This window comes from Mizuhopecten yessoensis, unplaced genomic scaffold (assembly GCF_002113885.1).
Source record: "Mizuhopecten yessoensis strain PY_sf001 unplaced genomic scaffold, ASM211388v2 scaffold5667, whole genome shotgun sequence".
NCBI lineage: Eukaryota > Metazoa > Mollusca > Bivalvia > Pectinida > Pectinidae > Mizuhopecten > Mizuhopecten yessoensis.
Genome location: NW_018406163.1, coordinates 32,617 through 51,442, shown reverse-complemented (window position 1 = coordinate 51,442; position 18,826 = coordinate 32,617). Strand labels below are relative to the sequence as shown.

Genomic DNA, 18,826 nt, shown 5'->3' with positions numbered 1-18,826 from the left:
CGGTAAGGACATGAAACAAAGATGAGAATATCACAGCAAAAATGAAACAAGAGACCTTGCATCAATATGTTACACACGCTGTGAATTGGAGTGTGTGCTATTTTTAGCATGTCAAAATTCACATTTTAGTTACAATTAGTTACTAGAGTACTTATTAACTTTGAGTATATTTTCAAGAAAATACAATAATAATTGTATCAAACTCGCAATCGGGCATCATAATATTCTCCCACAAATGCATAGTAATATCATTGATCTTGTTAATCCATGGCTATAAATAGCCCAGAGAACTAAAACACTAGGAGTCTGCTGGAGGAACAGTGAGTAGTGAACAGCGTCTTGTTAGGAAGATGACGTGAATTTAATTCATTCTTAATTTGTTGTTAAAATATACAAACAAAAAAAACAAACAAAATACCAAGCAACTATGAGAATCCTTACAATATTATACAAAAAGACTTCGGTACTAAACCCTTTGAATCCAGATGTTATGCATAGAATTCTGAGTAATAAAGGTTAAATTAGGTCAAAACACATAGGTAGACACCGAGGCATGATATTCGTGTATTTTATATTACCTCTGCCTCATACCACCTCACATTTGAAGTGGAAGAAAAGAATCAGGTAAACTTACAGATAAGGTGCTATACAAGCATGGCTAGCAATCCATGCTGCTTTGTTAGGTATATTCTCTGTAGTCACACACTTACAAAACTAAAAATAGTGTACAACCTATATTTTGTATTTTTGTCTTCCGACTTCTCTGATGTAGACTTCAATATAACAACATGTTTTTATACGACCGTCAAATTTGATGGTAGTATTATGGTATGGCGTTGTCCGTCGGTCCGTCGGTCCGTCCGTCCGGCGTAAACTTTGTTTGTCCGGCAATCTCCTCCTACATTTTTCGATCGATCTATTTGAAACTTGGTATACATTATAATCATGATATGAAGTTGTGTCTCCCTTAAAAGAACTTTGAATCGACAATTTTCCCAAAAGTTATTGCCCTTTGTTCATTTCAGTATTTAAATTTTGACCGGAGATCTTCTCCTACATTTTTCGACTGATCTCTTTGAAACTTGGTATACTTTATAATCATAATATGAAGTTGTATCTCCCTTAACAGAATTTTGATTCGACGATTTTTCCAAAATTTATCGCCTTTTGTTCATTTCAGTATTTGATTTTTGTCTGAAGATTTTCTCCTACATTTTTTATAGCATATCAGCTAACCACTCTTAGAATGATGCAGATCTTATTTCAATGTGAGAAAGTATATAACACTATATGGCATTCGTTACGGAAAACCATCACCTTGGTTTTAGAAGTATTAACCGTAAGATTCCATTTATTTGTATAAAGTAATAATGTATCTAACATTTTCTGCAATCCCTCAGAAGTTTCGGCCAATAGCACCATATCGTCTGCATACATCATTAAAAATATATTATTAGTTTGTAGCTCTATAGAAGGACACCCTTCTGTTAAAAAAATCATTTCGCAATCATTGACATACAAAGGGAACAACAGAGGAGACATAATTTCCCCTTGAAATAATCCATTTTTACATTGAAAAAAAATCTGACATGTTTTTGTTATACTTTACACAACATTTTACATCTCTGTACAAAGAACGTATACTATTCAATATATTTCCTTCCATACCTTCTTTGATAAGTTTGTACCACAAGTTCTGTCTATTAACGAAGTCAAAAGCTTTTTTGTAGTCAATAAAACTGCAATACAGTCTATTTCTATTTTTCAGGGTTTTACTTATTAATGTGAGTAATACAAATATAGCGTCAATAGTTGATAAATTCTTCTTAAAACCAAACTGAGCATCACTTAATTTAGAATAGTCACTATCGAAATTAGCAAGACGCTCATTAAGAATTGATGTAAACATTTTCCCTTAAAAACTTACTAAAGTAATTCCTCTGTAACTATTGGTATCGTTCTTGTCTCCTTTCTTAAAAATAGGAATTGTATTACCTACCGACCATAATGTAGGATAAAAACCAGATTTAAAACATTGTTAAACAGTACCACAAGACATGGCATAGGCACATCTTTACCCTTAGTAAAATACTCATTAATCAGTAGATTTGGACCACACGCCTTCGAGTTACCCAATATATTTAGAGCTTTGAGCACTTCACTATCAGGTATCTGATCATCTAATTCTTGAAACGTAGTATTTGGTATATTAACATCATAATTATTTAAAGCTCATTAACCATTTCATTCTCAACAGGTTCCGTTGAAGACAATTGGCGAAAATACTTTAAAAAAACTTGTTCACTAAGATCCCCCTTATCGTTATTTTTTCTTTTCTTGAATCTACTATAGAAAGGCTTAGGGTTACTTTTTCGCAAGTAATCCATCATATTACCTTGTTGATCTATATATTCACGCTTTTAATCTAGTTTCCAGTTTTTATTATTTTTATTTTTTATTTTTTAATTATTTATTTTAGGTTCAAATTGTTTTATTCCCCCAGCATCTTTAGGAGGGATGCCAGGGTTGGGGTGCCCCGGAATCATCCCTCTTACATAATATAGCCTCATGCAAAAGGCCTCTTTCTCTTCATTCTCTCTTTCTTTTTCATTCATTCTTTCATACCCAAATTCAAAATCATTCATTCATTCATACGTATATTTCATTCATTACAATAACGATAATATTTATTTTGATTAAATTGATATATTAAATTACATCAACCATTCCTTCTTTATATATTCAAATATTGAGCGTATTTTTATATTTATAAATTCTTTTACATGCCAAAAATTCTGCTTTATTGATTTGGGATTGCCATATTGTCCTAAAATTTAAACAAGATAAAACCGAATTCATGTACTTTGAATGATGTTGTTTTTCATGTGTAATTTGGATAAGTTTAAGAAGGAATGTCTGGGGAAATAAAAAAGAGTACAAATACTAATGTACCTAGCAATTTAGACCTATATACATAAACACAAAAACATAAACAGTGTACAATTATGTGAAATTAACTACAAATTATGTATTCATAAATACATCATACACACACTCGAAATGTCAAATATATTACTTGAGTCATACATATATACCACACATAATTGTACACACATACACTCGTACCCATACACACACATCTTCGCATGCCTGATACCATATAGATATTGCAAACATTCTTTATATTAAGACATTAATATATGGATACATCTATCCTTTCTTTTACAGTAAATAATTATATATTTACCATCTACACATACACATAAACCAATAATCATACTTATCAACATAACACATACACAAGACAGATATAATACATACATGTACGCCTGTTATTTACTTAAATACCAAAATTCTTCCTTCATGCTTTAATTAATTCTTTAAGTTTACCCGGATATGCAATTGATATTAAAAGTTTTCTTCTTAGATATTAAGGGGAGACCACTTTTGGTTAAACTTGTGTCATTGTGTTATTCAAAGAAGACATCTTGTTTTCAATCTGTTGTTGTTGAATAATGCGTCTTTTTCCACCATTTATTAGTTACGCTTTTTAGATATAAAAATGTTCTTATTTTCCTCTGACTTAAGTGAATTAAAAGTAAATAATGCGTTTTTGTATTCAATATATCTGTTTTTACAAACTTCGTTAAACCATGGTTTATCCTCCACTCGAACTTTTTTTACTTTTCTAGAGGTGTATTTAGTAACATTTAAAGGCATTAACAATTCATTTAATATATTAGTAAACTTATTCACACACTCATCTATACATTTTTGATTATCCTCAATATTATTACAAGCATTAAATAACTCTCTACGGTTTTCCTCTAGTAAATGCAATGCTCTCTCTGCATGATCCTCATTCCATTTAGCATGTGTATATATACTATTTTTATCATTATAATCAGGTACAACTATGTTTTGTTCAAATGAATCCACAGTAATACAAATTGGAGAATGATGTGAAAAAACATCAAATATTCCACTCTCAAAGTGAGTAATATTCTTTAAAAAGTCATCAAAAGTCAATACATAATCTATTAGACTAGATCCCCTACTATTCACAAAAGTTATACTACCATTAGGATCATCTTTATGTCGTCCATTTAACATTCTCAAGGAAGTAGATTTACACAGTGAAAGAAGATGTCTTCCAAATTGGTTAATATGCAGGTCAGAATTGGAACGTTTGGATGGTGCAGAATCATTAACATAATTTACAATATTTGAAATAACATGCGCAGGCCCTTAACAATGTCATTACTTCTATACTCGTTCTTTTATTGGAATCTCCTAGTACAATCACTTTTCCTAATCCTTTATATTCACACACCATTTCCTCAAGTCTGGCAAAAATATCAATTCACATTTGTGATAAAAAAACACTATTTATAGGTGGGAAATAACAAGCAAATGCATATATATCACTGACATTATTTCTAATGTTATTGGATATTTTTAACAATACAACATTGTCATTAATGTTATCTATTACCCTACAATAATCGCAGATAGTTGATTTAATAAAAATTACAATTCCATCGCCTTTACCATGCATTCTAGGAAACACACTGCTGTCATAACCTTCCAATTCCACTTCATCCTCTTTCTCCACCCACGTTTCATACAAACATACAACATCATATTTGGTAATAATATTTACAAACTCTTTTGTATCTAATTTGTCCGTGATCGATCTGCTTATATTCCATGAGATAATGGAAAGTCCCTCCACACAACCCTAATACGACAAGTCGTGATTCCCTGTAGGTGGCTCGCGATCGAAGCGCGCACTGTGGTCCTTTCGCGAATATGAACCCCTCCACCTCTGGCCAGTAGCGTCCAGCCATACACATACCGACATCCAATTCATACACTATGTGCGTCTAGCCATACACATTACCGACATCCAATTTATACTCTCTGGGCGTCTAGCCATACACATTACCGACATCCAAGTTATACACTCTAGGCGTGTAGCCATTCACATTACCGACATCCAAGTTATACACTCTGGGCGTCTAGCCATACACATTACCGACATCCAATTTATACAGTATGGGCGTCTAGCCATATACATTACCGACATCCAAGTTATACACTCTGGGCGTCTAGCCATACACATTACTGACATCCAAGTAATACACCCTGGGCGTCTAGCCACTCACATAACCGACACCCAAGTTGTACACTCTGTGCGTCTATCCATAAATATTACCGACATCCAAGTTATACGCTCTAGGCGTGTAGCCATACACATTACCGACATCCAATGTATACACTATAGGCGTCTAGCCATACACATTACTGACATCCACGTTATACACTCTAGGCGTGTAGCCGTTCACATTACTGACATCCAATTTATACACACTGGGCGTCTAGCCACTCACATTAACGACATCCAAGTTGTACACTCTGTGCGTCTAGCCATAAATATTACTGACATCCAAGTTATACACTCTTGGCGTGTAGCCATTCACCTTAGTGACATCCAAGTTATACACTCTGGACGTCTAGTCATGCATATTACCGACATCCAAGTTATACACTCTAGGCGTGTAGCCATACACATTACCGAAATCCAAGTTATACACCCTGGGCGTCTAGCCACTCACATTACCGATATCCAAGTCGTACACTCTGTGCGTCTAGCCATAAATATTACTGACATCCAAGTTATATACTCTGGGCGTCTAGCCATACACATTACCGACGAGTTTTAACTATGGCCCTTGACGTGCTTCTAAATTATTACTAGCTTTCACATGAACAACCCCGCCCCTTTAGTAGGTGTCGCAAGAAAGACATTAATAACCTTTGAATAACTGATTGTTTTTATATTATATCGGCAAACGGTGTTTTATTGACTGGTCTTAATAAATACAGCGACATATCTGTGTTTGATGCAGATATATCTGAAAGTATTCTGGTGAGCTTGAAGTTGACACACACTTTTTATTGATGCATTTTTGTTTTGTTTATAAGTAACGTCTCATTATTCACGTTGCGTGCATAAACGGGATTATACTGTACCTGAAGATTTTAGTAGGTGGCGTAAGGATATTTTTTTAAGTTATCTGTAATTGTATAAAGTATTTTTATTCTTAATTAAGATATAGACACGGGTTAATTGTAGGAGTTTTGTAAATATTGCGTAGAATGTAGACTTGCCCTTGAAGCTGATATTGACTATTCTTCGCCATGCTGTTTTATCTTCTGTTACGCCGATAAACAATTACACCATGCGATAACGTTGTGAATTGAAACCTTGTTTGTTTTGCTTTGTTGATAAGGGAAGTTTGGACCTCCTAACATTCTAAATTATTTGCATTATAGTTTAAGTTTTTTTGTTTCGTAAATCTATGTCGTTAGAGTTATATTTTTAACTGCAAAAACACACATTTAAAGGAGTTGGTGACGCACTGGTAATGGAACACTTTGTTAGGAATGCATTATATCCTTCTGTTTTACAGGAAAAACTACCGGAATATTTCCAGCCTTGGAATGACCTTGCTAGCCGTATTGTAGAACTGATGAAATCTAAAACTGTACGGGAACACATTGATCAGGTATCTCACTCAAGCAAACATTTTTGTCTGAGCAAACAGCTATATGTATCTTCTGTTTTTGTATATCCGTGTAATAATACGTTTATTTCTGTACCTTATTTACAATAATTCATGATATTTCTTGATGTAATAGGACCCCAAAAAGTAACGGACAATTTTGATACCTCAAAGGTGAAATTGTAAAGTTAATGTTAGTATCTCGCTGACGGACACAGCCAAATATTCACAGGAAGTGAGCCCTTTACATACAACTTTTACTCAAAGTCTTTGTGTTAAAAATACCCTTTATTTGGTAACACTTGTCCGTATGTCACCAATACTACCTATGATAACGCGATACAGATGTCGAATGCATCAGTCACTCTACAAAAGCAAAGCTATTTGTACCTGTAAATGATTTCGTATAATGTACTCGTGCTCTAGAATTAGTTATTTATCATTTTTCCGAATAATTTATTTTACTCTTTATACATTTGAGTGACGTATGTTGTCGTAAAGATTCTGCAAACCAACACTTACATTTCTTAAACGTCTTCCATTTCATTAGATATGTGATAGGTTTTATCACACACTTTTATAAACTTTCAGCATCGCTGTTACATCTGTAAAACATTTCATGTATCGATCGAAAAATGCAACTGCGTTTCACATAGCTTGACATATGTTTGTGTTTAATCCGTGTTACATGTAGCATGTGAGTTTTATTCCGAGTAGCATTTTTTTCAAAGTTTAGTACATATCTACAGCTTTTTTGTACGATATATACATGTACTTCATTGAATGACACACCATGTTAGTTTGGTTTAATTCCAGTTATAGTTAGCAGGTATAGTTAGCAGGTATAGTTTTTGGAGTTCCTCTGCCACTGTCGTCCCGTATCAACAATATCTTTGGTACATTTTTACAACACTTTTTATGTAGCTAGAAATGCTCGACCACAAGAGACTGTCAGGACGAGCTGAACTGTTCCTGGCACACCTACAGTTGTCTCGTTTTGTAGCAGGATACGTTTGGCAAAACGGAAAGAGTGATCCGGCCAAGGTAAACGAATAAGGACCAAGTAGTGTTTAATAAATGAATAGATAAATGAGAGTTGTTTCTTACATATATCAAAATAAAAGGAGATATTTCTTAATTTCTGCATGTTTACCTCGGCCATGTTTCATGTTTTGGCATTTATGAATCATCAACATACATCAAAATACTTGGTCTACGATAGTAATCGGTAACAACCTAGTTTGGTTTATTTTTAAATAACTTACACTTACATTTCCAAATGGCTATTAATATATAAAAATCTATGTCGAATTATTAGCGTATAATTGATTAGGTCACCTTGTAGCTAATTATATATATGTACACATTTATCTCTGTATTCGTATGATATTTATTTTCTATTTTTTATCCAACCTTTCCACATAAAGTGTATTATTTTGTTTTACTACTTTAATAATTGCCCATATGATGTAAATGCTTTATTCTCTAAGATTACATTTACCTTCTCCATACGATGTGTTATGGTGTGACAATACTTTCGGCCTTCCTTATTTTAAGACGTAATATTCTGTGATGTTGCGTTGTTTCAGAAACTACAAAGATGTAATGCCTTCTAATTTTTTTGTGTTTCTTTTATTCTGACTACATGATTGTTTTTCATGACGTCACATTTTTTGAATTTCAGAAAATACCGAGATGCATTGCGGTGCCGTTTTATGGAATTTCCGATAGTTTGTCCATTCGTCCGACAATATCTTACTGCGACATCGTATTGGCAAACTGGCGACCTATCGACCCAAAAGCGTAAGTCATCTCATTTTACTTACATTGTATATCGTGCTTAGGCAGTAACCTTTTTTTTCAATTACAATGATGTCATTAATGTTGCAAATGTATTAATGTTGTAAATGTGTAAATATTGTAAATGTGTAAATGTTGTAATTGTATTAATGTTGTAAATGTATTACTGTTGTAAATGTATTACTGTTGTAAATGTATTAATGTTGTAAATGTATTAATGTTGTAAATATATTAATGTTGTAATTGTGTTAATGTTGTAAATGTGTTAATGTTGTAAATATATTAATGTTGTAAATATATTAATGTTGTAAATGTGTTAATGTTGTAAATGTATTAATGTTGCAAATGTGTTAATGTTGCAACATTAATTTACAACATTAACACATTCATAACAGTAATACATTTACAACAGTAATACATTTACAATAGTATTACATTTACAACAGTAATACATTTACAACATTAACACATTTACAACAGTAATACATTTACAATTATCTCTCTCAAAAGCTTCTACCAGCTGGCATATTTTAGAGGGAATGAATGGTACACGGGTTTCGCTTTTGTAAAAAAATAAACATTTTGTATACGGCTTTCTCTCTTTCTCTGATTTGTAATAAGGTTTTTGTCTAACCCTAACCCTAGCCCTATATTCAACCCTAGCCCTAACTCTAACCCTTGACCTGCATGTCTTGTTGTTACATTTAACGTTAGGGTACCCAAAATTGAACACTTCTCATGTATGTGATACTGCATTTCTCTTTTGCAATACAAATAAATAGTAAATATTCCAGTCAAACATTGTAAAGTTTTAAGTGAAAAATAATAAACTATGGAATCATGAAGCATAGCAACAGTATGGAATCATATAGCATAGCAACAGTATGGAATTATATAGCATAGCAACAGTATGAATTATATATCATAGCAACAGTATGGAATTATATAGCATAGCAACAGTATGGAATTATATAGCATAGCAACAGTATGGAATTATATAGCATAGCAACAGTATGGAATCATATAGCATAGCAACAGTATGGAATTATAAAGGATATATGTAGCAACAGTATGGTAACATGAAACATTAAACATAGTAACAGTTGCTTAAGAACAGTATGGAATAATATAAGCATAGCAACAGTAGGGCAATATGAGGTATACCAGCAATAGGACATCAAGAGCAAATCTCATCACGGTTCGGTACACTTTAAATTCCATCCTGACGGGTTATAAGCTGACCTACGACAAATGAGTTTTTTGCGTGGTATAGGATAGGCAAAACAGTATGAAATGTGTAATGATTTGACTATTTAGAAATGTGACTACATATTGTAGACGTATATACATTAACTACAAAGTGCTAGGTCGGAACACTTTGTCATTATTGTAGCTATTGATTTTAAGAAGTATCTTTCACTGATGGTATTAATAGATTTTTGGGGGGTTTTATTTGCTTTACTTATACTGGAAAATAACCATGTATGTTGGGTTTTCTGTATTCTTAAATAACAGGAACGTAACGGTACAGTACTATAAAAGAATAAAATCATCGCTGATACATTTAGATTATTGTTTATGTAAACAGTAAATATGTCTCATGCCTTTACATTTATTTATATCTTACAGACCGCTGACGTTTGTGTAAGTATATGATTTTAATTATACATTGTACACTTGTATAATTATAACATTTCAGTGAGAGGTTCGGTTTAAACATAACCTTACTTTAATGCTCCTACAATATTCAACATACATGTATGTGGAGAAAATACTGGATGTTCCCACGTTCTCGATAAAGCATTGACACAATACACTGTAAAGAGGAAACGAATTACTTGATTCACGTGTGTCCATGAATTAATATTGATGCTAATATTCCACCGGAGATAAATTTGTCACTTTCTGAATTTGTTGTAAATTACAACATTGTTATTTAATTGGAACAACATTCAATCGATATTTGATATTCCATAAAAGTCAGGGAGAAGCAGATGCAAATCCTGTAAATTGTTAAAAAGATATTTTGACCACGTTATGTTCTGTATCCCCACGAGTTACTTTGACCAATATAGCGGTGTGCTGTGTATCCTGGACACTTGAATGACCAATATGATGTTGTGGTTTATCCCCACTCAGTTGTTTGACCCGTGTGACGTTGTGTATCCCGTACACTGTTGTGACCACTGTGACGTTGTGCTGTGTATCCCTTATATTGCTTTGACCGCTGTGACGTTGTGCTGTGTATCCCTTATATTGCTTTGACCGCTGTGACGTTGTGCTGTGTATCCCTTATATTGCTTTGACCGCTGTGACGTTGTGCTGTGTATCCCTTATATTGCTTTGACCGCTGTGACGTTGTGCTGTGTATCCCTTATATTGCTTTGACCGCTGTGACGTTGTGCTGTGTATCCCTTATATTGCTTTGACCGCTGTGACGTTGTGCTGTGTATCCCTTATATTGGTTTGATCACTGTGACGTTGTGCTGTGTATCCCGCACACTGTTGTGACCACTGTGATGCTGTGCTGTGTATCCCGTACACTGTTGTGACCACTGTGACGCTGTGCTGTGTATCCCGTACACTGTTGTGACCACTGTGGCGCTTTGCTGTGTATCCCGTATATTGGGTTGACCATTGTGACGTTGTGTTGTACATTGTAGTAACATCAGACCGATCATCTCTCTACCTGGTGGAAAGGACGCCGATAACTTAATTCGCCAAACTGCTGCTGTAGAATTAGCATTTACACCTGCGATTCAGGTGAGTTGACATGGTTAACATTTAAGTAACAAGTGATTACTTTAAAGGTGGGGCCAGCAGTTGGCCCCCACTTTGTTTTCTTTTATTCTTTTGCCATATGTAGATACATAAAATTGATCAATAACTGCATACATGGTTATTCATAATTACTTCTAATAACCGTAGTGGACCTCCTTGCATGCATCGTTGTACCAGCATTTTGAGTGACGGGGTTATTCTTACAAAATGACAGATAAAATGTCACAGGCAAATGCTATTTTGAAAAGAAGTTATGATATTTTGATACTTAATATGTCTTATTGGTATACATTAAGTAAGCGTAGTGATACTTTCAATTCGAAAAACATGCAGCATTTTCACAGAATTTAAAATGTAACTAACATTGTTAACTTGCCTATATATAGTTACAATGGTAGTCTATATTTTAAACTTCTTTTTTATGTTATATAAAAACTGGTAAAATACTTAGCATGCAAAACATGATCAATGCCCTATTGCACATAATCATGGAGATTTGATTATCAATGTTTATTATGATAAAAACCGATAGATTTTCTGTTTTTGTATCATACCAAAACATTTTATTTTTTTTAACGCATGTTTTAAAGATAAGTGTTGCGGTAAATTTCTGATGTTGTAAGATATAATTGGTAGACAACTTTTAAGCAAGTAAGGACAATAGACTCATGTTAAAACTATGTAGATTAACGTATCAAAATGGAAAATGTTTCGTTAGTAATGAAATTTCACATACTTTTCTGCTTAAATCATAATAAAAAAGCAATCCCTTCTTGAAATAGTGTGATATTCGGTACGATAATAGCAGTTGGAACATGTTGCATACGATTAATATATATTTTTAAAGTAATCGTGTCATTTAAATGCTCTAGAAGGAATTGTATTACCGCACCTTTAACAACCACACAGGTATTAATCAATGACGTCCCATTTGTCATAAAATAAATTCTGAAACTCAATTTTCTGATTTAAGCTTCCTATACCCCTACCTTTTTATCTATCTTGTTTTGAAATTCAAAGCGGGGGCCGGCGCTAATGTTAAATCTCCATAGGCTTTGACCGTCTCTAATAATGTAACTTAATCAAGATTGGCAAGTTTGTCCAATCCAATAACGTAATACAAGCATGTTATATACAAACGTTATAGTCACTTGATCGTTATTGTGTTAAGTAAAGGAGACCCGAGGTTAACGTTGACAATCCGAGAGATGATATAAAACACTGCTTGTGTAGGCTTCCTTCTCTTCTTTGTTATCGTGGTCCATCTGTGCCTTCTTGTTTTGGTATCGACATGTCGTCTGTGTGTTTGTTTCTATGAAAATGTCATTATAATCCTATTCTGAAATAGCCCTTAACAGCCGGGTATAAATCTGATGTCCTCAAGAGATTGGATGATTTGTTATTGCTTATTATAAAATAAGATGTGACAAGGCAATAGAGGAAATCATTTAAACATTCTTTTTGCATTTTTCCGTTTGCGTACGATTATAGAACGTTAAAACTGAAAATGACAGCATTATTTGAAAACAGCGAGTCGTTTGCTTGCAATCACTCACGTCGTTCTTTTTAGGTTGTTATAAATAAAGGTGCAATGTTTCTTGGCAAGGTGAATGTTTTTCCCCCTCAAATATAATCCGACATCCTACAGATGAACGTGATATGCGTGTCCTCGAGTTTGGCAAAAAAAATGCAGTTAATAAATATTCAAAACAATTTTAACATGTTACAGAGAACACTGGACGCTGTTTACGCTACAGAAGCTGGGGACGCTAGTACATTGGCACACTGTCTAGAGGATGTTGCTGCTGTGCTGAGGAAAATGACCGCAATGCTCTCTGATATCCATGGTAAAAATAAGTTTCTTAACCGATACAATGTCGATACCATATTACGATTTACAGAAATGTTTTAACTGTTGACAATTCATTACGTTGTATATAAGCAAAATTAAATAATTCTACCTGGTATGAAATATATATGCATGTAGGTATGGTTTCCAATTCAATAATTTACAAGATACAACACGACTAATTGAGAATTTAAAATTGTAAAATATTTGACAAAGTTATTGATCTGAGACTACGTTTTGTGAACACACGTGTAAACTTTTTCCACTGCCTTGTTAGTTGAGGTAGTATTTTGGATAAAGGGGAAAATGTTAAGATGGTAATAAATCTATTATATAACGAAAGGAAGGTATACTTCCTTTTATACAATAAATGAGTGTTTAATTCTAACACCTAATCCATCAATGAACTGTGTACAAGGTATGTACATTGGCCAATTGAAGAAACACGTTGGGGGTTTTATTCTCTAGGTTTGAACAGTTAAAATAATGGCGTAAACATATGTTATAGTGGATTCCAATAAATAAATATTTATCATGCCTGCCGTTTCCATGTGGTATCCTTCCCGACTGGTGGTCGTTTTATGTCTTAACAACAGTTAAGTGTATATAACGAGTGTCTACTGATGTCCTGCTCAATCCAAGGTCACCATATACATTTCATTAATTTTGACAATTTCGTATGATTAATAACCGTGTATCATTTTCGAAAAGTGATCACACCACAGGTACATGTACTAGTGGTAACACCCAACGCCGAATTCAGAAAATAGATCAGAAAGAGAAACAACTAGAGACTTCAGGATTCCAGTAAGGACATACAATGAATTAATGTCTCATCCGTGTCCAAACACAATAACACGAGTCTGAAAGGTGACCGAAATTGTCCATGTGCGTACGATGACGGGTTGATGGCGATGGGAAGGAAAAATCACCATACATGAAACCAGATTTAAAATTATCTTATCTTGAAGCATCCTCGATATCCAGGGGTTACACAGCGAAAGTGAGCGTAACCCCTGGATATCAAGAATGATCTTGAAGTGGACGCTTCTTGCCTTGACAGTGGTTATTATGTTTTGGTGATAGATGTTAGGTCAAAAGTAACGAATACGATCAAGTCTAACGTATGCTCGAAACAAATATATACATGTAACCTACAATTGTTTATGTATATTATTTCTTAATCCTGTAACTAAACAGCAGTGATAGTTAGACATGAAACTGATCGATTCCATGTAAAATTAAAGGTAAAAAGAACACACTTGTTTGAGATGTAAATTACAACTGTTTGTTAATGTCAAAGTCGACCAATCGAAGTTACAGAACTGGTAGACTTGACCTGTCGTATTTCGGGGGGTCAATGAGGAAAGGGTAGACAAATTACAGCAGATAATTCAGTATATATATTTTCGCAAAAGAAAAAAAAATCATTGAATATAACTGCACATGTTTATTGAGTTATTTGTTCTTTATGTCATTGGCAGTACACGCAACTAGTCATTTGTCCTGTTATTTCTACAGAACTCATCGACGCCGAGGCTTTGCAAAATGTGGTTCTACTATATTGTGGCGGGTAAGTATAATACTATAACAGGTACATGTAAGCAATGTATTATGGTGGGCATATGACAATGTACCTGTATTTACGTAGGTGTAATATTGAATGTAATTCACGGTAGAATAGAAATATGTATGTAGTTATTTCTCGAGCAAAAGCCGAGGGCAAAGCATCTGGTCAAGGGGAGCAAACATTAAACTGTTTTATTATACCAGTACTAAACGTAAGAACATTTTTTTAAGCAAATTGTCCAACCGCTGTTTCCAAAAACTTATTAAGATATTAAGGGTTATATCTGCTTTTCCAATGCCATGGACGCTGTTGTCACAAGATTACGAACAATTGTATGGGGCCGGGTCAGTACCATCTCTATCAACTTTTTACCAGTTCAGCCTGGCATTACTGTGAGGGAATTACAACCATTGCATATTGAATACGTCTGCTACCCCGAAAACGGCATAGGGAGTTACTCTGCAAAGTTGTTTAAGTTTTCAAACTGACTTACGGCTAATAAAGAACAACCTCCCTTGAAAACGAAGTTGGTGCAATGAAGGGGATATAGTAATTAAACGAATAACAATGATATAAAATAATTGAAGTAAAAGTACACACACGGATAAGTCGTAGGGATTAAAGTAAATAAAGAACTTGAACTTGAACATGTATAATATAAATGTAAGGTGTTTCGCTATTGGAGTTGATGTACACGATATGCACAACAAAAATATCAATCTTACTGACAAAAAGGAAAGGCACGACGCAAAACCCTAGAAAACATGGAAGTAAAAGAAGGAGTAGCATCGGAAAAAGCAGGCATTGTATTGTGCCTATAGTGTATTGATTTAGTCATGAAATTTGAATAAACAGTATATAAGTATTCATATTTGAAACGATACCCTACACACACAAGTGTATCACCTGCATGTATCTCTGCTTTGATATGTTCATATTTTAATTGCTGTAGATTTGGACCGGGGTCACCATTACCAGAGGGACTTCTATTTGAGGGCGTTAGTGACGAAGGTGTAACAGTAGGTACCCACATTGTAATAGGCTCAAATACGTTGTCATATCTGAATACGCTGTTTCTATCTTCAAACAACGCACAAAGTTAAACTATTATTTTAAAAAGGGATGTGGCCAGTAGAACGTTATCTTCGGTACTCCAAGGGTTACGTTCATTTACGCTCTCTGCACCCCTGGCATATGTCATAGCAACATTGAAGGTACGTGGCTAGCTATTTAATTGGTCTCAAGTTAAACAAAACGAACAATCGCTAGGCTGGTACATGTCCTTTGAAGTACATAGGAGCAACCACTGACTCCAAAGCCAGTCAATTTTTCCGTTACGCGACTAACAGATTCTTGTGATGTACATCTAAGAATCAATCTAGCCTTATCGTCTCATCCACAAGGTAGCGCACACTGAGCCTTCGATTTTGCTATGACATATCACAGGGGTGCAGAATGCGAAAGTGACCGTTACCACTAGAGTACCGGAACTCGAACTGACGACCTCACAGACAAATCTGCTGAAAAAAATGACATAATACATGAATTTATATATGAATACTGATTCCTTGTGCCGTTCAGGCCATTGGTGCCAGTGCTGCACAGACGTCCGCTCTCCAGCTTGTAGACGCTGCCCTGTCGGTACAGCACACACAGGGTAAGTTCATTATTATCCACAAAACGTCCGCTATCGAGCTTGTAGACTCTGCCCTGTCGGTACAGCACACACAGGGTAAGTTCATTATTATCCTCATGCGTCCACTATCGAGCTTGTAAGTACTGCACTATCGGTACAGCACACACAGGGTAAGTTTGTTAATATTCACACACGTCCGCTATTCAGCTTATAAATACTGCCCTGTCGGTACAACAAACACATGGTTAGTTCATCATTTTTTACAGACGTCCACTATCCAGCTTGTAGATACTGCCCTTTCGGTACAGCACGCACAGGGTAAATTCATCATTTTTTTACAGACGTCCACTATCCAGCTTGTAAATACTGCCCTATCGGTACAGCAAACACATGGTAAGTTCATCATTTTTCACATACGTCCACTATCCAGCTTGTAAATGCTGCCCTATCGGTACAGCAAACACATGGTAAGTTCATCATTTTTACAGACGTCCAGTATCCAGCTTGTAAATACTGCCCTATCGGTACAGCACGCACAGGGTAAATTCATTATTATCCACACACGTCCGCTATCGAGATTGTAGACTCTACCCTATCAGTACAGCAAACACATGGTAAGTTCATTATTTTCCACATACGTTCACTGTCGAGCTTGTAGACTCTGCCCTATCGGTACAGCAAACACAGGGTAAATTCATTTTACACTTTCAATATTTGATACTTAATTAAACTGTACATAAGTGTGTTGTTCGAAGTAAAATCAATCATTAATATTGTATGTTTAGCTTGTTGTTTGAGGTTTAATGCTACGTAATAATATTCCTTAATTAAGTTTAGAGAAATGTGATCATTTTTCAATCTTTCAGACTACGCTTTTAAATGTTGTATATTTTCATATTACACCATAACGAGTGTTTTTCGAGCTTTAAGCATGTTCATGCCCGGTGTTTTTGCTTTTTTTGGTGTTTTTTTTTAAATTTCTAAACTACATGTAGTTAATCTCATACTGATCGTCATGTTACTAACTGGACAGTCTATCTGAGCATGTTTTACACACTTTAAAACTAGACATTCTGATTTATTTTTACGTGTCTTAAGACTAATAGAATCTTTCACCCCTTCGGAGTGAGATAGGGGAATCTCAACCCGAGGTGGAAGATTGTTAAGTTGCCAAACACGAGACTTTCCCCAAAGTGTTGAGATTCCCCTATCCCACCCACAAGGGGGTGAATGATTCTTTTTCTCTTACCCTGTTCACCCATTGTGTATCATATACAAAATGTAATATTAACGTCACAGGCTAAATTCAGGGTTGATGTGACGTTGATGGATTGTTGAGATGACGTCATTGTATTGTTGAAGTGACGTCATATCATTGTTATGAATAGGGGAAACTCCCCCCCCCCCCCCCCCATCTCAACCCTTAGGGTGAGACAATGATATATCATAGCGGTAAAAGTGCGGATACAGGGTAAGAGAAAAAATAGTCTTGGTATCTTCTTGACACTTTAAGAGTTTGCTGCGTGAAAACCTTCATATATCCTGACAATGCAGTCCTGGAAAATTAAGGATGTATTAGATTATATCATGTTCTTGTATTATCTGTAAGTGTCTGGCCAATGTCAATTGATTTTGTTTCAGATAACAGAGCTATATTCCAGAACCACAGACTGTACATGCCGCAGAAACACAGGCAGTTTGTCGAGACGGTGGAACAACGATCACAAATACGTCAGTATGGTGAGCTATACACGCAAAGACATACATGTGTACAAACCATTCGAGTTTATAATTAAGTCCCCCAAACGAAGTGGGGGACTGATTGCTTTTGCTCAGTTTCTTCTTCTTCTTCTTCTTCTTCTTCTTCTTCTTCTTCTTCTTCTTCTTCTTCTTCTTCTTCTTCTTCTTCCATTCTTATTCTCTTCCACTTTCTTCCGTCAGGGAGAATTCCGCCAGTTTTCTCGAAAACTACCGAAAGGAATTGAACGAAACTGAACATGTGTGTTCGTATATGAGAGGCAGTGCGCATAATTGATTTCTGATTCCTAAAACAAAATGGCCGCCAAGGGGATGCAACAAATAGGTCAAAATTTAAATTTCGTAGTAAAGGGGGTCGTTTTGGGGACTTCTGTAATGGTCCCTATCCTCATTGCTTAACATTTGTTTATCTATTTTTTGAAACTTTCAGTAACTTCATGCAAAGACGAGGCTCTAACGTCAGCCTTTAAAAACTGTCTGCGCTGTCTCGCTGACTTCCGGAGTGGCCACATCCGAATAATTACAAAGTAAGTCTGTTCGGTCATCCTGTGAAAAGTGCACATTAACTTTTCCAAAAGATTACTGAGTGCTAACAAACGAACATGTAATAGTGTAGTATAATGTGAGCTAGGACATGTAATAGTGTAGTATAATATGAGCTAGGACATGAAGTAGTGTAGTATAATGTGAGCTAGGACATGTAATAGTGTAGTATAATGTGAGCTAGGACATGTAGTAGTATAGTATAATGTGAGCTAGGACATGTAGTAGTGTAGTATAATGTGAGCTAGGACAGGTAGTAGTATAGTATAATGTGAGCTATGACATGTAATAGTATAGTATAATGTGAGCTAGGACATGTA

The 18,826-nt window shown here is 35.0% G+C and overlaps 1 protein-coding gene across 1 annotated transcript in view; it reads left to right on the top strand.

Moving 5' to 3' along the window:
* Positions 1–18,826, top strand: part of LOC110450996 (myoglobin-like) — a 34,182-nt gene that overhangs the window by 4,734 nt on the left and 10,622 nt on the right. Inside the window, exons 2-12 of the mRNA XM_021498817.1 lie at positions 6,477–6,572; positions 7,494–7,613; positions 8,254–8,372; positions 9,999–10,013; positions 11,033–11,132; positions 12,880–12,997; positions 14,521–14,572; positions 15,522–15,588; positions 16,151–16,226; positions 17,847–17,945; positions 18,394–18,490. Coding sequence (XP_021354492.1) covers positions 6,477–6,572; positions 7,494–7,613; positions 8,254–8,372; positions 9,999–10,013; positions 11,033–11,132; positions 12,880–12,997; positions 14,521–14,572; positions 15,522–15,588; positions 16,151–16,226; positions 17,847–17,945; positions 18,394–18,490 — 959 coding nt within the window. The remainder of the gene's footprint in view (positions 1–6,476; positions 6,573–7,493; positions 7,614–8,253; positions 8,373–9,998; positions 10,014–11,032; positions 11,133–12,879; positions 12,998–14,520; positions 14,573–15,521; positions 15,589–16,150; positions 16,227–17,846; positions 17,946–18,393; positions 18,491–18,826) is intronic.